Source organism: Bombus vosnesenskii, unplaced genomic scaffold (assembly GCF_011952255.1).
Source record: "Bombus vosnesenskii isolate JDL3184/JDL3185 unplaced genomic scaffold, Bvos_JDL3184-5_v1.1 scf7180000013305, whole genome shotgun sequence".
Taxonomy (NCBI): domain Eukaryota; kingdom Metazoa; phylum Arthropoda; class Insecta; order Hymenoptera; family Apidae; genus Bombus; species Bombus vosnesenskii.
The window spans coordinates 1490800-1515465 of record NW_022882954.1 but is presented as its reverse complement, the minus strand read 5'-3'; the positions used below and the strand labels follow the sequence as shown (position 1 = coordinate 1515465).

The 24666-nt window shown below is 38.2% G+C and overlaps 1 protein-coding gene across 5 annotated transcripts in view; it reads right to left on the bottom strand.

Moving 5' to 3' along the window:
• The window catches only part of LOC117234516 (probable Na(+)/H(+) antiporter nhx-9), a 41911-nt gene that overhangs the window by 5308 nt on the left and 11937 nt on the right, over positions 1-24666 (bottom strand). For 3 of the 5 annotated variants that reach the window (XM_033495826.1, XM_033495829.1, XM_033495828.1), the window contains 12 exons: positions 22924-23141; positions 20282-20484; positions 13225-13314; positions 11563-11633; positions 10418-10633; positions 9240-9375; positions 7803-7964; positions 7622-7691; positions 7430-7534; positions 7043-7144; positions 4751-4912; positions 2138-2314 (listed from right to left, as the gene is read on the bottom strand). In XM_033495826.1, the coding sequence (XP_033351717.1) occupies positions 2138-2314; positions 4751-4912; positions 7043-7144; positions 7430-7534; positions 7622-7691; positions 7803-7964; positions 9240-9375; positions 10418-10633; positions 11563-11633; positions 13225-13314; positions 20282-20484; positions 22924-23141 (1712 nt within the window). Of the gene's footprint in view, positions 1-2137; positions 2315-3675; positions 3753-4750; positions 4913-7042; positions 7145-7429; positions 7535-7621; positions 7692-7802; positions 7965-9239; positions 9376-10417; positions 10634-11562; positions 11634-13224; positions 13315-20281; positions 20485-22923; positions 23142-24666 lie in introns of those variants that run through there. The other 2 variants (XM_033495830.1, XM_033495827.1) reach the window with 2 other exon arrangements.

The following is a 24666-nucleotide window of genomic DNA, read 5'->3' as shown; positions in this document are numbered from 1 at the left end:
CGAGGTTAGTTTTTCCAAGGATTCGATCTAACGTTCGATGACGTTGGTATAGGATTTATTAATTATTTATAATGGATCAACACGTTGACGCCGCTTCACGGAACAAACTCGTGTGATCCACCGATGGTACACGCCGGCCTCAACGTGTTAAACAGGAAACGATGGTTATTTAACGTGAACTAAATACAGTAATGTGCTTTCACGCGGACCACACTCTCTCGACAACGCGATTCACACTCTCCGACTTATCAACTCACGCTGACTGTTAATTCGTCTTTCTCCCTTAGCATCCCTTTGTTTTTTTTCATAGCCCCACCGCGCACGTGTTCCGCAACCGTTCGTTGCCAGGATCAGGTAGGCCACTTTTCCGCGCAACTGTTCGATCGGAGGATCGACGATACATCGAAGGGCCTGTCTGCACTTAGGCTTTCTCGCGACATTGTTTATGGATCACCCGATATCTCTTAGGCCTTTGGTCCACGATGCTACATTAGTTATTATCAGTTGGCTGCAATACTGTCGCGATATAACGATATAATTCATAATATGTAACTTAAGTTGTATTGATATTACAGTCGGAATACGATTCTGCAGATATAAATTCGCGTACGAATAAGGAAGAGCGAAGAGGAAGAACGGAAGAGACGAAAGGAATAAAGGGAGGAACGAGAAACGGGTCAGACGAAAGAGAACGTTATTGTATGTATTGTATGTTATTGTAGTATCGTGGAAAAAAGAGCCTGTGATGACACTCGATAGTAAATATCACTACTTGACACTAAATAGTGTCGGATGACGGTAGCGCGTGGTTAGCGCCTTAGGTTGCAAACGTTCGGGACCCGGGTTCGAATCCCGGTGGACCGCAGTCCGATTTTTCTTCCAAGATACAAAAATAGAAGAGAAGCGGCCGTGCCCAGCAGCAGCAGCGACATCTACAAAAGCCGCCTTAAGCGGGTGCGCGAGAAAGACGACGACACGACGAAGAGATTGGCGTAATGTGGGGACTATTTAGACGTCTCAACGGTCCAGGAAATCACGATTTCAATAATCAGGACGGGGGGCGGAATTGGGGTAAGTCCTTCGTGATAAGACGGAGCCTTAAGCGCGCACAGTGTTAACGCTCAAAAAGACCCTAGAGGACTCGCCAGAGAAAAATTCCAGCGAGTGAAATTAGCGCTGACGAGAGCACATCCGAGGGCAGATAGGATGTGATTGTCAGATATGACCGAATATTATTAGTATTGTGGAAAGAAGAGTTTGTGGTGGCACTCGATAGTAAATACCACCACTTCGACAACTAGTTAACAACTAGTGTCTGACGACGGTGTAGTGCAGTGGTTAGCGCCTTAGGTTGCGAACGTTCGGGACCCGAGTTTGAATCTTCGGCGACCTGAGTCCGATTTTGCTTCCACGATACAAAAATAGAAGAGAAGCGGCCGTACCCAGCAGCGACATCTACAAGCGCTAAAGCGCAGCCTAAATTTCCACGATATTACATTATGTTACAGAAATAAAGCAGCACGCGTGTCTGCTAAATTAAAGTAACATGTGTTTTAAAGATAAGAAAGTTGTATTATCTTAATTTGTCCCTGAAGGTAAGCAGATATATAGTACACTGCAAGAAATCACGGTAATTTTTATCTTGCGTAAGTGGTTTTCGAATATAACTGCAAGAGAGTTGAATCGTAAATTCTATGCGACGTTTATGTCACGTAATAAACCTGCATACTTAGTGGCAATGAAATCACGACTGATAATGTTACATTTCATGGTCCATAACGAGATGTAACTGTTTTATTCTTAATATCCCCCTTTTATATTTCCATCCTTACTCAATGTCGAGTATATTTAATACTTGGCTGAATTTACGACGTCTTTAACGTGGTCTATATACCTTGCTACACTTCATCTTTATTAATTATATCTCCTTGAGAAACTTCAAATCTTTCTTGTTCATTTCATAAGTAGAACTTTGAATTTTTTCTAAAATTGCATACATAGATCTTATATGTTGCATCGTTTAAGTTGCAAAATTTTCTTTTAAAATCATAGTTAGCATTGAAATCTAGAACTTTACATTATTGTACCGTATTATAATACGTTACTATATATAGTTCGATGGTTTTTACCGTCTTACCTTTCTCGTATTCACTGAAGGTTTTCGTGGGCGAATCCTCCGTCTGTTCTGTCCCTGTCAACGTGTACTCGTCACGCTCGTCCACAGTTTCCTGGCAATCGATACCATCCGGGGTGCACACACTCTCACCACGGAATAGACCAATTACTGACTGGACCTTTGGTTGCTCGATTCCACCTTTAATTAGAAGCAAGTGTTACTAACGAGGTTAATGAAGATTCATCGAGTGTTTCGGTTCGACCACCTCTAATATCCCCTCTCTCTCTCTCTCTCTCTCTCTCTCTCTCTTGGAATATCTCTGTTAAGAGAAAGTGCACAGAGTTGATCGTTTTTCTAGATTATGCGCATAATAAAGACCACAGGCGAGAAAGCTATGATAAGTTCATTTTGATTTTTTAAGTTTCATCTACTTACACGCTTTATTCCAAGATCTAATAAGAAGATGCAGCTTTTAATGGAACGAAGAACGTAACTCGTATCGTAGTCCTCGTATTATCGTCTTTATTCTGTTTCTCTTCTTTCATTCATTGGACGAGGACACGAACATAATTTAAAAATCATTACAACGTATCTATTATACGAAACGAGGAAAATTGCATTTGTTTGAATAAAGTTTGAATATATGGCTCAGGATATTAGCCCATTTCTCATCGAATACACGTTAAGCGAATAAAAATCTATGGTCCACCGCATTTAATGAATTACAGCCGTTATTAACCATTTGTGCTCGTTGCTGCAAGGGAACTTGATAACCGAACATCAACACCATCCGGTTAAATAAAGATTAATAACGTCAGGACATTTAAAAATGGTTTGCATTCTATTGAAAAAAAAAACAGTTATCGTAAATTTTGAGAACCCAATGTTCCGACGTGCACTACCACCAATCACAAGTACCCGGACCATTATTTCCTTCACGAGACGCAATTTCACGTTTTATATGACAAAATTTTCAATATAACAAAATTCGATATAACAAATAGGTGTCAAAGATTTGCATTTGCATTTTTGATCGTATTCTTTGTACCAAACGTATATTCAATCGTGAAACCGAATGAGAAGAACGTTCTAAACAATTTCTAGCTATAGCGCGTGTAATTCGACAAATATATTTGCAAGCTCCATCAATTCTTAAATTTTCACATCGACACAGCAAGCCGATAGCAACGAACATCGATGTTTCAGCTGGCCAAAGTAACCGAAACACCCTGTACATCGTAGGAAAATGTGAAACACAGAGAAGTGCTCGTGGAAGAACTTGGCAACACAAAAGTGTTTTGGATCGATAGTTCGAGGCTGAGAATATGCACGAAAGATTCGATAAGATCGATCATGTGTGATGCACAATCAATCGTGTATTATGGTGACAAGGTGCTCTGTGTATGCAAGTGTGTGGTGTACGTGTGAGTGTATTTAAAGAGTTCGAAGGGGGATTGGGTAACCCAAAGATCGAAAGAAAAAACGCATTCGCTTTGCAGATCGAGAGAAAATAAAAGAACGACACAGAAATTTTGAGACCACTTGAAGATAACATTTACATGTTGTTCGGCCGGAAGTCCGAGGCTAGTATCCTCCGAGCTCGTTAAGCTGGCCCGCTCTCGCAAATACGGCTCTCCTGTAAAGCAGCGTTTTTTTCAACATTTTACGTACCTTTTTATCTATTAGCCGAATCGACAGTCAAAAATATTTTCTTTTCATACATCAACCTACAATTAAATATTTTAGATGTATAGATACAGATTTTAGAATATAATTGGATATTGGAAAAATTGTTCATTCGGTCCGAGATTATTATTGGTTGATTTTAATAAATGAGATTTTTAATATTAGCTATAATAGATGAACTGTTATTTAGCTGGTTGATTAACGCTAAAACTACCACGTCAATGAAAATGTCTGGTTTGACAACATTATTTTTAAATTCCTACTTCGTGTTATATCTTTTCTCCGCAATGATGTAATGACTTTTGCAGGGATAGCTAAAGGAATAATATAATAAACTTTAATTTTGTTTTATTCATTTAGAATGAAAGTAATTTTGTATGATGGCTACTTATACCAGTATCGAATACCAGTACCAGTACCAATATCCAATCAACCTTGGATGGAAAAATGGACGTGTTAAGGAATACCTGAAACAACGCGTAAAAGTTTCAAAATATATCATGAATAATTTAATGGAAATACGTAGAGTAGATTTGTCTCTCTAACGTGAGAGGGGTTACCCGAGCCCCATAGAAAAGTAGCTGTATGTTAAGGTTTCTAGTAGGTGTCGGAGAGTATAATTTGGGTATTATTTTTAAAGACTGTTAAAAAAGGATGATTCGATAATTCTTTCGTCACGACTAACTCTATTTGATTCTCTAAATAGTTAATACATTTAATAAACGTTCAATAATCCGGTACGAGTAAATTTTTGAGCAATTTTTGAACATCTTTTATTTCGTTCATTTTATGAATCACCTTTCTTTAACACTTTGTTGATTTAGTGAAAAAAAAACAGAGTGCATGATGTAACGAAACTACGACCGAGTATTATCAGAAATTTGTATGTAATACGCGTGGCGAAATGATGTATTCGTAGTATCGAGTGGATTATTTAATCGATCGTACCTAAGAATGTGGCTGATGGGGAACTGTAAGCCAGGTACTCCTTGTTTGAACACCAAGCGGGGAATTCATTCTGTTTAATCGGGTGTCCGGAATCGTAATCGTCTTCTCGCTTCCATGGCAACATGGTCTCCGTGGCTGTTGGTGTCGTTACCCTGTAGGTTTCTACAATTCGAGAAATAACAATATTATTGCTACTTCCATATTACTAATACAAATCACGGGAAAAACTTGAGACTTTCAAACAACCCTGTCAGGTATAACGAAGATTCTAAGAGAAAAATGTGTTAAGGAAAATCGAGAATTTGGAAATACAAATAATTGACTATATTTCACACACACCAGCTATACATCTATATTACACTCTGAAGAACGTCTTGCACGCACGCTTGTTGTCAACCGACACTTCTAGATCCTTCTAACAGCCTCCAATAGTCCTTTGTCTCGACTAAGACCTGGACGCCCTCTGACCCTTACACACACACTCTCATGTACAGTGTAAATGTATCACTTCCATAACAAAATGATTAGCCTTTTTATTATCAAAGGATTTAGCAAGAATGTTAGGTAGATGATACATTTACACTGTACATGTGAATGTGCATGAAGTGTCAGAGAGTGTCCAGGTCTCAGTCGAGACAAAAGACTATTGGAGGCTGTTAGAAGGATCTAGAAGTGTCGGTTGACAACAAGCGTGCGTGCAAGAAGGTTATCGAGGTCTTCAGAGTGTGATATACAGGGTGGTTGGTAACTGGTGGTACAAGCGGGAAAGGGGTGATTCTACGCGAAAAAAGAAGTCGAAAATATGGAATAAAAATGTTTCGTTCGAGGCTTTGTTCTCGAGAAAATCGGTACGCACGCACTTTATCGCGTCTCGTTACAACGGATCTCACTGTAGATCGTTGTCTCGATTGACGTTACTTTTTAAATGTTTAAATTTTTAAATTTTTAAATTTTTATTCTATTCGGTACGCGTGCGGTACGTTATAAGGGATCTCACTGTAGATTTCCACTTGTACCACCACCAGTTACCAACCACCCTGTATATGTATAGCTGTTGTGTGTGAAATAAAGTAAACTATTTGTATTTCCGAATCCTCTCTATACTTTAAGAAAAAATTCCAAAATCCTTTAACACGTTGACTGCCACGCGTGTTTTCAAAGAAATCTCCGTCAGGCCACGCGCACAGCAGTACCAAGCGTTCTCTGCTAGATGCTCCCTGATGTCGATATTTTAGTAATGCGAATCGCTCAAGCGGTGGTCTCGAGAACGATCTTTCGTTCCATTCGTTCGCAACATTAAAACCACTGGCTGTTGTTGAATATAACGGAGGAAAGTGTGGTATAGATTATTCCGACCAAATGGTTTCTTGTGCCGCCACAATTAGAAAAGGAATCAAATGATACGGAAAACTTGGCATTCCATTCTTTCTGGGAATTTCTGTTGTAAACGCTTTCACGGTTTACAAAATTGCAACGAGAAGGAATATAAATATTAGAATATTTAGACCATTATTAGTTGCGAAATTATTAGGGTTGTCCGAAAATACAAAAAATCGCCGTTCGGAAAAATAATTCCGAAAGAAGCTTTAGACGCGCATGCAAACTGTGTTATGCGAATAAAAGACGTCGAATGGACCGAACAAAGGCACGAAAGAATTTGAAGAAAACAACTTATTGTTCAAATTGTCCCGACCAACCTCAGCTAAGTATAGAATGCTTTAAAGTTTTACATTCTAAATAATTTTTTTAATAAACCATTTTCGTATTTTTGTTTTATAACAATTCAATTATTATTACGATTAGTTATTAATTAACAATTTATTATTATAAATCAAATAAGCGGCACCCGAATATGGGTTACGCGGCCTGAGCAGAAACTTTTCTGACACCCGTATTCGGGTGTCGTGGCAGTCAACGTGTTGAAGAAGGATAATTCTAAAGAGACAACGAAATATCGAATAAGATATTTTACGCTTCAAAGGTTGATATTCTACGAAATTAGAATTTCCTTTGATACTAAAAGATTCGCGAATTCGTAAGAGATGTTTCAAAATAGGAACGAAATGTTTCGTAGTTTAAAGAAACTTTACGAGATTTGGCAGAAATTTTGGCAGCCGAACCATCTTAATCTTTTGCGCTATCGGAGTATCCGACAATTCTTCTTACGCTGTCGAAAGGAATTTCGAAGACGGTTAAATCGTGCAAAGTACTCGACACTTGCACAAGGAATGGGATTTCCATTGAAAGACGAACGATCTCTGGCGATACCATCAACAACGAGCAAGAACTCACCGTCTCGTCCTAATTTCATATCGGGATCGTCGGTATTTATGGTGTCCATCGAGGTAGTGGTGGTGGCGCCGTGGTGGTTGTCCACATTCACGTTCAACGAGTCTACGGAAATCGAGCGACGAGAAAATTATAACTACGAATCGGGACAGGAATTAGCTGCTACACCTTTTCTTCTGCTGTTTTATATTCAAAAGACACGCTTCGGCAAGAAGTCTCGTTGAATTATCTTGCGCGAAACTAATTTGTCAAAAGAATCGGCGCGAGGATGAGAGGATAATTCGAGAACTTTGCGCGCCGTCTTCTATCGACGACGCGACGTAGCCAAAAGCTTCGCTGAAATGAACGAAAAAGATAGAAAAAAAAGAAGGAGAGAAAGGCTGTTCTTACCGGAAGTACGAGCTGTGAAAGTAATCGCCGAGTCCCAGTCCTCTTTGCTCGAAGGCTTTGACGTGTCTCCGTTCTCCAATTCGTACAGGACGCCATTGATGTAATCTACGTTCAATGAAAATTCACGTATTCAAACGAGATCCTTTTTTTTCCGGGGAAAAAACGCGTCGATATCTCTTTCGCCAATTTTACCTTGTGTGAACAACTTCGTCGAGCCATTTTGCTGGAACTCCGGAAAACTCACGTGATTCTGCTTACCGTCCTACGGTTCGGTTGAGAGAAGGAACGACATTTTAATTGCAAATCGAACAGGACATATAATGGAAACTCGTATAAACTCGAAGAACACGCGTCAACGCGAGAACATTCTTACTTTGAGCAATTTTTTACTGCGCTTGTGACGATGCTTGTGCTCTCCCATCATCCGACGTATGTTCATGTGCATTTTGTAATTGACTTGGGTCGAGAGATCGCGATCGTTCACCGCGTGTCGGCTGTAGCTTAGACGCCGATGCTGCAACAGTTTCGTTCCATGCTGTAGAGAAACGTTTTTGCTCATTCGCCTTCGTTCTTTTCGTTTGTACAGGATTTTTCTAACATATACATATATATCCACGAATACGTACATGCGACACAATTCGACTAATCGTCGTGGCAAAGAAGCATCAAGAAGATTCGATCGTTCAAGGCGGTTCGAAAGTCTCTTAGAGTATTTCTTGTTCTTCTTTCGATCGCCACGCGTGCGAGCAACTTAAACGACTTTTACGTATTGCAAATGAAATTAAGCGTTATCGGTAGAATTTTAGCTGTCGATGTCGATTTTCATTTCATCAAGAGAGAGAGAGAGAGAGATAGAGTACAAAATATAAATTAATACAGGGTGGTTGGTAACTGGTGGTACAAGCGGAAAGGGGGTGATTCTGAAGAAAAAGGAGTCGAAAATATAGAATAAAAATTTAAAAATTTAAAAATTTAAAATTTAAAATTTAAAAATTTAAAAATTTGAAATTTAAAATTTAAAAATTTAAAAATTTAAAATTTAAAAATTAAAAAATTTTTTAAATTTAAAAAATAATGTCAATCGAGACAACGATCTACAGTGAGATCCGTTGTAACGAGACGCGATAAAGTGCGCGCGTACCGAGCGAAAATTCAAAGTCGATTTTCTCGAAAACAAAGCCTCGAACGAAACATTTTTATTCTATATTTTCGACTTCTTTTTTCGCGTAGAATCACCCCCTTTCCGCTTGTACCACCAGTTACCAATCACCCTGTATATGAAATTTCAATAAGTTGATCTCAAGTATTAATATTCCGTTTCACGAAAATTATAAACAACTATGAAATTTTTTATTTCTAAACGCGAGAAGAACGAAATGAAACTCAGACTATCTAAATTCTGACGTGGCTAACGTTGAAAAATAACAATAGAAATTTCCAATACAATTTATTCTATTCATTCTGTCTTATGCTCGGCTTTCTCGAAAAGCTTCGCAATCGACGAAGACTAAGTCTTCCGGAATCTGAAACTTTCGAAGCTGCAATTTTCTCAAATTGCAGGATCTCGCCACTCGTACCACTTGTCTTTTAAGTCTCGCATAATACCATTACGTAATATAACTAAAGGATAAAATCGACAGCTGAAGTTCCAAGCAGCGATACGATTATCCTTCGAAGAAAAAAAATCAGTCCTCGTCAGCAAGGTTTTCAGGGACGTGCATACACGATATGTACCATATATATATATATATATATATATATACACACACACATAAAAATTTGAATACTCAGCAAAAAGTGTGTTTCTTACCCTCTTGTATGGCTTGCAAAGTTCTTCGGCCAATAGGTGGTGGATCCTGGCGTCCGTCAAGTCCTTCTTGGAAGGGTTGTACTCCAGTTCTTGGAGATCAATATTCCAGCCCGCTTCAAGCTGGCTGCAACTCGGACTGGAAGGAGAAAGAATGAGACTACATTTTTATGACGGGCTGCCACTTCAAGATCGATACTGTGTTTCGAGGAGGGTCCACCGTTCAATCGAGATACAATGCAGACTTATCTTCGGTTATGTTCCTTGGCCAGGGTGTATACGGGGTGAGTCATGCAGGCAGTCATCGACACCCTACGGCGTTTTGTAACGCTGCAGCATATAACAGGACATTGCACCGGATGGAAAATTACTTCGCGTCGTGTCCTTTCCATCTCACCGATGTGACGGGACTTTTACAATAATAGAAATTGCTTCTCCTGTTTCTTTTTCGTTAACAGTGTTGTCGACGATAAAAGTATGAAAGCGTATAAAGCTTCTACCGAAGAGATTAAAACGAAAGGTATGAGACAATGTACGTAATGCAAGAAAGAAAAGAAACTTTCATCTATGTTTTACAAGACATTCAAAGGCACTACATTGTAAAGGTACGAAGCTTGCACGACCGATTGATCATAATTTAAACGAAACAGTCGATACGTAAGCGATATTTTTATGATCAACCAGAATGTACGTCTCTATATTTGATACTTCTCCGTATTTTAATACGACGAATAGGATTTTTACGGTAATAGAAATTACTTGTTTAACTGGTTTCCAGGTTGACAAGTAAGAAAATCACCGAACCAAATTTTCGCGTGTCTTGATTCATAAAAAAATGTTAAAGGTAAAAAGGAATATTTTAACTCCATTGTCAATTTTTTGTGACACCGAACTAACGGAAACAAAGCGTTGGACTGCGAGGTGGATGAAGCTCAAAGAAATTTCGTTCGCAACGATTTCTTCTGTTTCACCGGGAAAACTTTCCTCGATAATTAATACATTTTCACCAGGGAGACAAAGGGATGGCGTACACATCTGTTACGATCAAAGAAGCATTCATCGTGCTCCTTATTGTGCAAGTAAACAGGTCAGGTACGAACGAAGATAACTCAGTGTGCCAACGATTGGGAAGAATGGAAAGAGAAACGAAGAGTGGAGGGAAGAAAAGAACGGAGCCCTACCTTCCATTGAACTGTCCTGTGTTGCTATAGTTGCGGAATATCGCGGACATGCTTTCAGTTCCGCTGATATTGCCGATGGTGGACGCGTTCCTTCTAATGTAATCCAAAGCGTCTTTCATCGCGAGCTTCGAGTACGTTTCCAATATTTTCGGTTCCGCGCCACAGTGATCCCTCACTAGGTACGGACGAACGAATTTATTATCGAACCGCTTGAATCTGTGAAACAAAAGAAAGAAACAAGATGACGAAACGAGGAACGAATATTTAAAGATGAAATGTCAGATTACGAGATCAAAGAATTAATAAATTTAAAAAAATCATTCTCAAAGTACGTCATTAATATAGATATGTTGGAGTTTGATTTTTACGATATTTCTCAAAATAGCGTCGTTTCTCTTCTACGTGGAATTTAAAATGAATATGTCACAGTAATTATGTAGAATCTCGATTATCGGAACGTCATTTTGAAATTATTCTAAATATTTAGGAAGTAAATATTTAAGAAATTCTTTTCACGTTTCCGAAAAAGATTAGGAAACTTCTTGTCCATCGTGAAACCGTAGTAAATAATTTATGATGGTGAATGTACTCTGGTGATCAGGATCATCTGCATCCCGCATCACCATCTTCAACGACTCGTGAGTCATCCTACTAGGGGAGAGAAAAGTCAATAAACTTTGCTCGTGTTTTTCAACGTATGAGAAGAATCAATGGCCGAAAGAACGCAAACGCCAGAGAAAATGTTATCTTCGATGTTAACGAACGTTAAACGCTAGTTTGTTGCATGATAAATGTCACTTTTTCAACAACATCTTATATTACGGTTACTTTATGACGAAAAAAACATTCCACGGTTATTTTCATTCGTAACTCGTATGTTTGTAAAAGACTACGGTCTATCGTTTCATTCGGCGACTTAACGATATTTTGAAAACAGTTTACAAAGATGTTCGACTTTACGAGCGTCGATTCGGTTAAATCGTTTCAAAACACGGAAAAAGAAGGCCAGATTTTACTTTGAAATTGAAATCAATCGAGCCGGTGCTTACTTTGAATTACGGCAATAAAAAGCGTAATTTCGTGTTATTCTTTAGCCTGTAACGATATTCGTTATACAACGTAATATATTCAGAAATTATGCATACTTGTCTCGAACATGGTAATTGCCGTGCTTGCCCAAAATGTCCTCAACCCCAGCCATCACGTGGTCCATTATCTGTAAAACGGAGATGCCATTTTCCTTTACTCCGCCGGATTTATCACGCGTTTGTTATTTTCCCTTATCCAGCAAGATATTTCAACACCGGTTTACGAAAACATTCCCACATTTGTCGACATTTTCTGTTATACGAAACATTCTGAAAGTTCATCAGCACCGTAACAACATCCAACTATCGTCGTTATATTGGCAAAATTTTAAACGATTCTGAAAATGTGTAACATTTAGTTACAACACAATTGGTACGAGCGTGCATTTTTCACAGATAAGAAGAATTATTAAACGAGTAATTATCTACGATATTTCTTAGTTTCCGTATTCGGTTAAAGTCGAAAAGAACGACCTTGGACGGGAAAAAAATCATTAATCACGATATTCGCCGTTCTGAACCAAAGAACTTTTTCCTCGTACATCTTCCTGACATAGCGAACAAGATTTTTTTTTTTTTTTTTTTTGGGAAGAATTTTACGATCAATTCTCATTGAGAATTATAAGTGAATTATTTCGTATGTTTGATTCTAGCTGAATCTAATGTTTAAATCTAGAGGATAATGTCTTTTTAGCCCACGGATCTGATCCGTCGTGTCAAGTAATCGAGTTACCGATGAGTTTTGGTGGTTGTTAACTCTTACGTTATATCTGTTACTGAATTTGGATATATCTCAAGGTCGCGATGTATCGTTTCGTTGGTAACATACCAAGGTGCATCTATCAAGGATCTTCGAGTTTTCGATCGAAATCGTCGAAGAATTTCTCTGTTGGAATTACTCGCTGTTCCCCATAGTTGGATCCCATAGGTTCAAACAGGTTTTAATATTGCCTTATATAGCATTATTTTACTCTGCACGCTCAAGTTGGAACGTCTGCCAGTGAGCCAGTAGAATTTTTTAAATTTTGATTCAGGTTGTTTGGATTTATCTACGATGTGTCGTTTCCATGTCATTCCTCTGTCCACTATCGTGCCCAGATATCTGACTGAACCTTCGTTTGGAATAGGAATATCATTTATGGTCACCTGTGGACAGGATCGTTTTCGCAGCGATAGCGGACAAGATGAACGAAAAATCCTGTATACTATCGGACTAGCTTGAAATTTTGCCAATACGTACGATCATTACAGCGCCAATGAAATTTCAAAATACTTCGCATTAACGCGCACGGTATACGCGTAAAAATTTATTACGAATACTACGCGTGGCAAAGGTAAAACGAAGCGTAGGAAATTGCTCTTTTCCTGCAGCAGCGTTCGTTTACGAAAATATGGCTACCGGTGAAAATCAGTGCAGTCTTCTCGTACACATCGGCCAACGAACGATTATTGATTTTCCCGTGTATCGTGGCTCGCTGCTCTTTTTTAATATTTGCACGAACGATAAGGGCGTATAACCACGCGTCCTCTATAATTTATACAACGCGCCGCTCTTCGTTCGCCACTCTTTTTCCCCGACGCAACGTACTCTCTCGCTACTTTTTTATTAAGCCATCGATCGCAAAGCGTGGCACTTCGCTCGTTATGGCTGATCACCGGTCTCGGACGTTTCTTTTTTTCCAGGCAAATACAAATAGTAGAAGACAACGAACAACTTACCCGTTCGTGGATCCTCTCGTTCATGGTAGGTTTCTTCTTCTCTGCCCGTTTCACGTTCAGGATTTTTACGAGCGGCTTGATCGTGATTCCCTGGAAATAGAATTTCTCATAGTGGATCTTTCTCTAATAGACTCATTGTAAACGAATGTGTTCGATGGACAAAGAGCGATATTAAATTGTCGGTTGGCAAATGCAGATTAGATTAGGTCGAGCTAGAATTTAGACCGATACTGTTTGTCAGCGAGATATCGATTCGAAGGTTGAGCGATTGGTATACTTTACGTAGAATTATAAAATGATAAAGAGGAAGTTTGAAGGTAACATACCATTTTTCGCGAATATTCATTACGTTATTGTAACGCGATGGAGTTCTATAGGTCGAAGATAGAGTAGCTCGAAAAATGATATTTTAAGCGCCGAATATAAAATATTCAGGTGACTGGATACTTCTGTAACTGATTGTAAGTGTATACGTGTATCGGGTAGACGATCTACACGTAGAAACAGAAAAAGAACATCAGAAAGAAGATTTAAATTTAGGGATATCGCGGAAGAATATTAGATTTAAATGTGCGGCTCTAAACGACGAAATTTAAATGCAGAAAGAGAACAGTAATGTTAAATTGAAGATTCAAATGTAGAAATAGAAGAAGAACGGTGATTTTTGTATTGCGCCCAATTGTACCTATTTCTGTGATATCTTCTTGTGGTTGCAATCACAAATTTAAATCGCCAAATATTTTATCGCGCAATTATGCGTATTACTTTAGACACGTTTTCAGAGAATTCGAATACACCGCCAGATGCGATATTACACCGATGGCTGATTAACCCCTGGCACTGCTATGTGACTCGACGTCAGTTTTTATCTCAGCAGCTCCTTTGTCGAGTCCCACTCGACGTTCTTTCAGGCCCACCTTTCTTGCTAAACGCGCGAAAGAAAAGCAGGATCGCGTCCTGGAAATTGTTTCGAGAAACATCGTACACTTAAAAATTAGAAAATACAACGATGGCGTGAATAAAACTGGTATTTAAGCGAATTTCTTTCTTCCTTTATTTATTTAAATTGTCTTAGTTTTTAGTTAAAGTAAATTTCAAATGAAACACTTAAGAGCGTTGGGAGCTGCTGGTAACGAAATGGAAATAAAATTCCGAGTGCAAAGGGTTAAAGGGTCGTCGTTTAACTGGCAGGGTGGAGTCGAAATAACCCTCGCTATATCTTTTTAGTATTCCCAATGTATTATAGTTATCCGCTCGCGACGCGTTATTTCTATTTAAAGGAAGATAAAATTAGGAATCATGATTTATTATAATATAACAAGCTTTTATATCTACGAATCTATTCACATAATTAGCAAGGAAATGAATAGTTGCGAGTCTAACTTTAAATTAATCGTTCAATTCGTCTATTTAATATTTAGATTCCGACATTTGCATATTATCAATATTGATACATCGTGCATGGTAGTATTCGTGCTTCCACAGTTAACAGTTGACGTTACTTTCCATTGATTTACAGTGGCGAACGAAAGGAAGTTCAACGCGTAAACGTCACTGAATTACAAAATGGAATAACGTTTAACGAAAGCAACGAATAAATATAATATATTTAGGGCGTTCCATGTAAAAATAATCACCTAAATATTATCATTATGTTACGACGATACAATCAAGATATCAAAGGAAAACACGCTGCAAAGATTATTATTACCCAAGGGTCGTTTCTTTCAGAAGCTTTCAAAGTCCCTGAAGACTTCTCGCATATATTTGAGTGCATCTCTCTTTCTTGCATATTCTACGTCGCGTTAAAGTGCATGCAGAGACGTATAGTGACACGAATTATCGAGCAAATATTCCTGAAATAACATATGTACCTTTTACAAATGTCAATAAACTTTCTAATCGTAATCGATCACCATACTAATACTTTCTTGTAGCAAATTTACTTTTTTTTTTTAAATGAGTGAACTTTCTTTTATCCGCCATTGTCTATGGAATACTCTTCCGTCGATCGTTTATGCGAATTGTCCTTAGAATCTTGGCAGTTAAATCAAGTTCACGCGTATTCGAAAAACTTGCAAATTCGATTTTCTCGGAAATGAAGCTCCGTATGACGAAACTTTTGTCTAGATCTTTCACTTAATTCTATACGAGCAACCACCCTCGTATCACAATTTTTCATACACCTTGTATATAGAATTTAAACGCGTGCAGCGTGCCTTTTTGTTAGCTGCGTTATAAATACGCGATCGACTATGACCTTTCTCTATGTCGATACTCATCGATTGCCTGGCTCTATTATAAATCTGCGCTACTAAAGCATAGTGATTGCGCGTATTATATTCGAACGCATTATAGGTCGGTACGAATTGACAGGCGGTTCTTTACTCCGGTGGATCACGGGGAAGAAGGTTTAAAAAGTTTAAAAGGTGAAAGGTGCAGGAAGATTATCAGAGGGAAGATATTGAAGATTAACGAGAGACTTGTAATTCAGGGAAATTAATTTCATTCGATATTCCATCGTTAATTTTATTCTATACAAAGTTGTTGTTGGAAAAGTTTGGAAAATTTTTCAAGATTAGGCTATTTATTAGAAACTTCTGCGAAAGAAGTAGATGATGTATTTAGATAAATGTTTCTATTTGTCAGACATTGGACATTAAATGGAATAATCGACGAAGAAGGGAATTGACCGTATTGGTCGATGGAGAAGAGTCGACAATCGATCGAGGTGTCCATATTTACCTGCCATAAATACCATTTCTTTATTAAATACATTATTTATTCTGATTTTTACGTAAATTTCTTTAATGGGAAGAAACACAGTACATATTAAAAAATAAAAGAAATTTTGGGAAATATTCGTATTTGAGTAAATTAATTTAAACGAAGAGATAACTCGATACGAATAATTGTAATATAGAGATCGTATCTTTGCGCGTGTTTTGGGACAAAAATATCGCGAGACTGGGTGGAAAAATCCAATGCAATTTATTAACACTTCGTACATAGTTATTCGCTTTAATTTGGTCGAATTTCTTCGCTGATGAATTAAATCGAGTTTAAAAGAAGCGTGGCCAAATAGAATAGCGATGTAATTAAACTGCAACGGTTAAAGCGCCTCGAGCAAAAAACGACTAGATAGAAAAACATGCTCCTTTCATCCTGAAGGCGCGTCCTGTTTGCGACCTCCGCGGAACTACCGCTCTGGGCCTCCATTAAGTCTAGAAACACCATCGACTTTGTCGTGCAGTCGATCGGAAATTCGATATCGACGGCACGCTCCGCGATATCCGGCACGATCCTTTTGCATAGCGCGATAACTTACACGAGAAATGCCGGAGACATTGTAAAATTTCTAAGGCAACGCTGGAGAAGACATCGTCGAATTTCTTGCACATACAATGGCGGACGAAAGAACGTCTCGCTTACAGTAGGCGTAGAAAGTATTTGTCTAATGATCGGTTACGTCTAAAATTTTGTCATTAGGTTTATCATGCGATATTTCTGAAAAACATATGTTATACTAAATGCCAAGATAAATAATAAAATACAGAATGTAATTGTTTCGTTTACAGCTTCGTTCTCGAGAAGATCGAAGATTCGTCATTTACACAGACAGAAGAAAGTTTATAAGATAAGAAGTACAGGAAGAGACCATAATTTTAATTTTGACAAATTTCCAAGCTTCGAGCGATCTCCTCCCTTCGGCTCGTACCATGATTTTCGATGTATCCTATGTATACATGCGTGCACACATGCAGTATAAAAGAAAAAAAAGGAATTTCCTCCACGTGGTATGTTCACGCATATACCGATATTACGACCGGAAATATTATAACGCTCAATTATTTTATATTAATATCGATATTATAATGATCAGTTACGTCTAAAATTTTGCCATTAGGTTTATCATGCGATATTTCTGAAAAACATATGTTATACTAAATGCCAAGATAAATAATAAAATACAGAATGTAATTGTTTCGTTTACAGCTTCGTTCTCGAGAAGATCGAAGATTCGTCATTTACACAGACAGAAGAAAGTTTATAAGATAAGAAGTACAGGAAGAGACCATAATTTTAATTTTGACAAATTTCCAAGCTTCGAGCGATCTCCTCCCTTCGGCTCGTACCATGATTTTCGATGTATCCTATGTATACATGCGTGCACACATGCAGTATAAAAGAAAAAAAAGGAATTTCCTCCACGTGGTATGTTCACGCATACACCGATATTACGATCGGAAATATTATAACGCAGTATGTTTGCGTTCACTAGACGGTGTGCGGTGATCGTCGTAAAGTCGCGCGAGTCGAGCAAAACTCGACGGTTCGATAGTAGTTGTCTGTAATGACAAAATGACCGAGACAAGTAGCGAATGTTCGCGTATTTCCCGGTTAACGCGTATACTTAGTAGTACAAACTGTGATAACAGGTTCCGGCGTATGAATTCCCATACGTCGCATCGCTGCTAGCCTTTTACGGAACGTTATTTAGGTAGTTTCCACGAGCAACGATCAAATCGAATATAAATGTTTCAGCTACGTTTGTATATTTCCTTTCATTCTTTCCATATATCTTGGTTTAGTGAAATAAAGGAAATTGTGTTCTTTCCTTCGTATAATCTTCTTCTATTTTTAATAAATGTCTTGGAATAATTTATATATGAGTTCTTTCTCTGGTCGAATATCTATGAATATTTTAGATAGCACTAATTTTAAAAATTAGTACGATTAATGCTGAAAGACGAAGAAATTTCATTTCGTCTTACGTAACTTTATTTCCTGAACATTTTTTTTTTCTTTTTTTATCTAAACCGCTTTTTAATTTTACAAACGAGAAGAGACCTTAAAAGCTGTCATCTTAAATACTTAGAGGTAAAAGCCATTTAAGTTTCTTCTTCCTTGGAACCTTTTAACCTGCGTGCTCCAATAATTATTAATGCCGGAACCTTCCAGAGTTTCGAAAAATCATTCATTTCCGAGAAACTTTGGTCCACCTATCGATGTACCCGGTATATTAGAATCAAAGGGAATCGAGAAAATTCGTAAGAATGGCTTCGGCCCAGCCGAGCCAATGAATGGTTCTCGAGTCTGAATCAACATTTCTCAAAGTTTACTTCTCACGAACAACGGGCTCTCGGGGTGAAATGTTGATTTAGAGGTAGGGGGTGTTCCTACTATCGCGTCGTTCTGTCCTGAATCGAGCAACCTTTCTTTATTGTTATCTCTTCGTATGGCACAGGTAGAGTGGGTTATTTGTGTCACCCAAGCTTAAAAACATCTTAAAAATCAATCTTGAACTTTGCACAGGAATAACAAAGTTCGCGATATTATAAAATACTACTAGCTTTTAATATATTAACGAAAGAACGAGAAAATTTGAATGAGAGAGGAGCCTTTATCGTATAAGAATTAATAAAATAACAAAGTAATGTACACAAGCTACTGGATTACGATAATTACAAGTGAGAATATTAAGATTAGTTAAGCAGATTTCTCTTCTCCAGACAAGCAGAAATTATATCTCGTAGAAAATTATGGCTGTCGAGCTGCCAACGTACGGGGTATATTTCACTGTTTATTATGTCATTAACGATTAAGTCTGTTTTCAAATATAAATCGCTTGTAAATTCTTCGTAGCTGAAATTTTACGAGGCGAACTATTTTTTAGTCGAATTCAACGTGACTCGAATATCCTGCCGAGTTAAATAACTCCACGGAATAACTTCGTATTAAAACGTAACATAACGAAAACACATTCGAGCGTACCGTGCGTTAGATTACGGTGAAGTTTAATTTAAAGTTTTACGCAAATGATACGAGACCGCGCGGGAAAGTAACGTTGAACCTCATTGGTTCAAACAACTGTTGTCTACGAAACAATTCTGGGATGTATTGGGACAATCCAAACGAAAGACGCAAAAAGGAGAGGCAGCATGAAGTTATAATGGCAAACGTAAAAGCAAGCATAACCGAGGCCATAGTACTCGATGGAAACTGCGCGTAACAATGCTCGCAACGGAGATGAAAAGAACGTAATGCACAAATCTCAACTATTTGCTTAAATGTCTTCTTTTAAGGCAAATATCCGTGAAAAGTTCGCCGAGTTATTCCACCACTCGAAACACAAGAAAACGCTCTGACTCGAACTCGAAGGCTCGCTTGCTTCCATCCTTTCTATTTAATTTCCCAACTCTGACAATATCTAAGGGCTTAGAATGACGTTAACAGCGTCATTTCGTCACGCGTAGTATAGTTAATTGTAAAGACTACCTCCGAATTAAGAGATTTCGTGATATTTAACGTTACAAAGCGGTTGCGGGATTTTAATATTGTAATCATTGACGGTCAGAGGGAAACCCGAAGAGTATGGAAATATCAGTATTACCAGTAATACTTGGTCGTATTGCTAGCTTATTGTTAATAACGTTGATATCTGTAGTAATAAAAGCAAATACGATAACGATCGCGATTTATCTTCCTCGTGAATGTTGGATCGATCGTTCTTTCTATTAAAGATATTTTGTTCGCGGTCTGACACGAGCAGATATTAAGTATTTAATTCCAGATATTTCTATATTATTTGTATCGAATGGTAACTTTGTTTCAAAGCTATAGACGTGGGACGAATTTTTACTAAATACGCGTTTTAATTAAAAACGGATAGCTGGAATAATAAAAGAGACTTTTAAACTAATTACGTTTCCTTTATCGAAAATTTGAAAAAAGTATCGATATAAATTTCGTTGTAATATTTTTTTACTAAAAAAAATGATTAATCGATCTCGATTCTGCCGATAAAATTCCTTCTATGAATCCATATTAAGCTATTCGTATACTCTATATTTTATTCCAAAGTAGTTTATAATCTGTAAAAATGAATTATTCCCTTTTATTTTCCTAACAGGCCAGATTAACCATAGTCTCTAATATTATGGCAGTCGAGATACGAATTGGTTCCCGAGGCATAAACCGTAATATTTGATTTCCCTCGGTCTATTCGTTATCGTACTGCGAGGTTACTTGATTGATCGTGTTATCGTTGTCTTACCTGTATGAACACCGTGAAGTAGATGACTGCTATCGTAGTGGTGACGAACATTGGCTGCAAGGACACGTGCTTTGGGTCGATCAGCAGGACCAGAGCAAACGCTACAGCACCTCGTAAGCCACCGTAAGACATCACGAACTTCTCCACCTTGTTCAGCTTGTGCAGTCGAAATTGATTAGCCAAGGCTGTCAGTAAGATCACGCCTGAAATTCGATTTCAGTCTGACTCAATGCGTTTGCCCATTTCGTCGCTGATAATCCTCTACAGATCTGACTCAAAAGCTAATCACGTGTCTATTTATACGTCGTGAGTTCTACGTCTGTTTCCAATAATTATTAACTTGTACACTTTGACGTAACACCGGAAGAAAGCTATGTTTAACCGTAGGAAAGAGAAAATTTCTATTTACGATAATTGTCTTTGGTGCGTAAAGAATTTTGTCTTCGTATCGTTGCATACGTCAATGAAAAAATTTGCATCCAAAAAATTTCTCTTCGTATCTCGCGCGTCAACGAAGAAACGCAGTTAATTGGAATTTTTTCGACGATCAAAAAAATTTTGGTGCAAAGAAATCATTAATTTCCAATTTGTATGTAACGTCGCAACTACGAGCAATTGCAAGCCCTTTCTGTAAATGGGAAATATATTCGCGATAAATACAAATTTCCATTTTCCAGCCGACAACGAAGGCCTGTGATTAGTCGTAATGGAAAAGGGAAAAGAAAATTTCTATTTACAACAATTAGTTGTTCGCACTTTTTTAGTCGACGTATACACTGTGATCGAATATATTTTTAATCGAAATAGACGTTAGTTCCCATTTCTTATATGACAACGAAAATCTGTATTTAATTGCAACGTTTTTTAAAGAACGAGCAGTAGCTTACATACTTTATCCGGGAATAAAAAGCTGCGGTTAATCGCATCTTTTATTTCGCAAAATAAAAAAAAGAAGAGTCAAGAGGGAAAAGGAAATACCGGGCTGTAGATGGTGGAAAGCAGAATATTGCCAAGGTATATCTATAGAGACAGCGATGAATTTTTTAAGTGTCGCCGCTGGCTGACGATTTGGCGATAAACCGCCGATGGAACAGGAAGCCGTAAGCTCGTGACAGTAATCCGTGATGTAAACTGCCGGTTGTGGAAGGAGCTAGACGAATCTCGTTAAGTGTCTTTCGATATATTTCGCGTCTTAACGGAAGGGATAGATCAGAAAAATTCGTGCTTCTTCAAGATTATTCTCTCCGTTTGTCTAATGGCCAATATCAATTTTCGGGATTGGCTATTTGGATAATCGAGATTGCGGGCAACGGAGATAAATTATTATACATAGGGGTTGTAACATACAATTTTATATTTCCTAATTTTTTAACTTTTTCCATCTTCCAATTACTCTTTTCGCTTCATTTTTTAATCTATTAACCTTCCGCGAGATATTGGTACATTTAAAATGCTCTTGAATCTTCTGTCTGATCTAATGACCAAAAATGATGTCGATTATTTTTCTCAAGCTTTTTCAACTATTTCTTAACGTTATTCGTCTCGTGTATCATCTTCGCGCGTCTAATTTCCTCTACGATAAATACGAGAATAAAATTCTTTCCAAAAAGTAATTTTTAACACCATTTTATAAGCATAATAAAATAATACGATAAGAAGAGACGTTGTACTATGATCCTGAACTTTGTGATCTCTTAAGAGGTTAATACACCAGATGAGCGATCATCCACCTAAAACAGGGCACCGTCCGAAGCACATATTCCACCCTAATCTTCGCTCCTTCTGCCATCCAAATTACACCAGAAAACAAGAAACAATGCTTAGTTTCATGCCAAGTTTCCCTTCGGTCCGGATCGATATTCCGTAAAAAGACAAATAGCAAAACACGAGAAACGCTTTATTCTTGGCACGGCCGCGTAACCATTCTCTAAGTAAGTGACACTCGATAAGCCATGATCGGTTTAGCTTAAGACTCCTTTATCTCTTGATAGAATTAACAACTCTCTCTATCTCTCTTTCTCTTTCTGTCTGTGTCAAATTCGAATCGTGCAGCTCGATAGCTGGAGTCACGTGACCAGATTACTGTCGCGAGAGTTAGGCACATACACGACACGAAGATTCGTAACGAGAGCTAAGAAAGGTTCGACTGGAGAGTTCATTTTTTTACCACGTATAATAACTCGACGAATATTTTCTCGAAAGATCTTTCGTCTTTCTCGGGAACGAATTGCTCCAACCAACTTTTACGGGCTTTTAAAGTACTAGAACGCGTTGACTGCCACGTGAATTTGATGTATTTTGCCCTGTGAGCCGCAAAAACCTTGAAATATATTATTGCGCGAAAAGTTTCTTTCGTTTCTAAAAAGTTCCTAAAAAGAAGGATAGCAAAAATATTTGTTGTTTCGCTCGTACAGAGCTTCGAAAATCGCCCGAAATTTATGCCTCTAGACCAGAATACCCCTTTAAGTTTCGTAAAGACCGCCATAAATAATAACGAGATTCTATCGGTATATTTGGCGAACAGAGGCGGATAGAAGTGAAAAATATGTCGCAATACGTTCGTGAGCGTATCTTACAACTTATATTCTACCCTTGTGTGTGGTCATCGTATAGGGTACAGCATCGACCTTGACATTACTCACCAACGATTCGATAAACCGAGCAGAATACGATGGTCATGACGACGAACCACGTGTTCCAGTCGTGACGGTTGTTCACCGTAGCGACTCCGAGGAACATAAATATGATGGTTTCCGAGCTGCTTGACAACATCTTCATCGTGTATTTGACGGTTGTGTGCGATTTGTGCGAGATATTCGCCTCCACGTAATTCTTCATTGTGATGCCGCAGAAGGTGATCCTACGACATACAGAGGTCACGGTTAATCGACGAGGGTGGACGACACGTAAAGGGGTGGTTCGAGAGACGTTAGGATAGCCGCGTATCGATCGCCATTCGGCCAGTTTCCCAAACGTCGTCGAAATTAATTCGAACGTATACGATCCGAGGGGTTTACGAAATCGACGGGCTACGGGCCAATGACGTCGATTCGATTTACGACAGGGACGTGACCGCTCCACAACCCCTGCAAATTCGTGCCTACGTCTGTCTACGTACATTTAGATGGCTCGTAGACTGGATCTGCGAATCGTTCGCTAAATTGGGCTAAGGGAATTTAGGAGCTTGATTTTCGAATTTGCAAGTTTCAAGTCTTCTATTACAGTTGTCATCTTACGTTTCTGATCTGTCGGCGCGGTTCGGCAGAACGGGCAACATTTTCAGCAATTTTTGTAATAATAAACTTTATGATTACTTCATATTATTTCATTATGTTTTCCGTTACGGCAAAAACAAACTTAAACTGCGATAATATCCACCGAGACAACGATCTACAGTGAGATCCGTTATAACGAGACGCGATAAAGTGCACGCGTACCGAGCCTAAATTCAAAGTCGATTTTCTCGAAAACAAAGCGTCGAACGAACAATTTTTATTCTATATTTTCGACTTCTTTTTTCGCGTAGAATCACCCCCTTTCCGCTTGTACCACCAGTTACCAACCACCCTGTAGAATTAACACCATAGAGAATTGTTTAGTTTGCTCCGTTTCTTTCTTTTTTTGGAGTACAGAATACGTTGTTTCGTATCGAGTTCAATCGAAATACATTAAGGTCGATGGGTTATTGGCTACAAAAATACAAAGATATAATCCAATCGTGAATAATAATAGGTTATCGAATATGAATTAGTTGGAACGAAACGTCGAAAGTAATTTAGAAGGCGAAGGTTTCGTTCTTTTCGCGGTATGATAAATATACGTACAATCGACATTGATTACATCCGATCAATTCTCGATTGATCTAAAACGGTCTGAAGGACTAGTAGCATCATTAAAATTCTAGTCAAGAATTCTTGATCATATTTTCCCCGGAGCAAAATTGAAAGAAAGAAGAAAAGAATACAAAGTCGTAAAAGCAGTTAAACGAGCGATTCTCATCGATTTCGCTTCGCTGTCCAAATATTCGCACGTCTTAAACGTTTTTAAATAAACAAACCGTCGGTTTGTAATCGTGTCACGACCATCGGTCGTATATTCAAAAGCCGTCTGTTTGTCAATCAAACACAAAAGGAGGCTCTGTTTAATCGTATGAAGAAAAATCACGGTAAGCGGAACAAGAACCGAGCGATTACGGGTTAAGCATATTTGAACAGTTATCGTACAGCGAGCATTCTTTATATCGAGATCGATCATCGATTTCGCTAGAGAAACGTGTAAATAATAGACTTAACTAGAATCGCGTCGTTGTCGTAAAGCTTTCCACTATTTACGACGACCATTTCTTCTTACCCTTTCGTTTTTTAACGTAAAGACCAGCCTTGAGA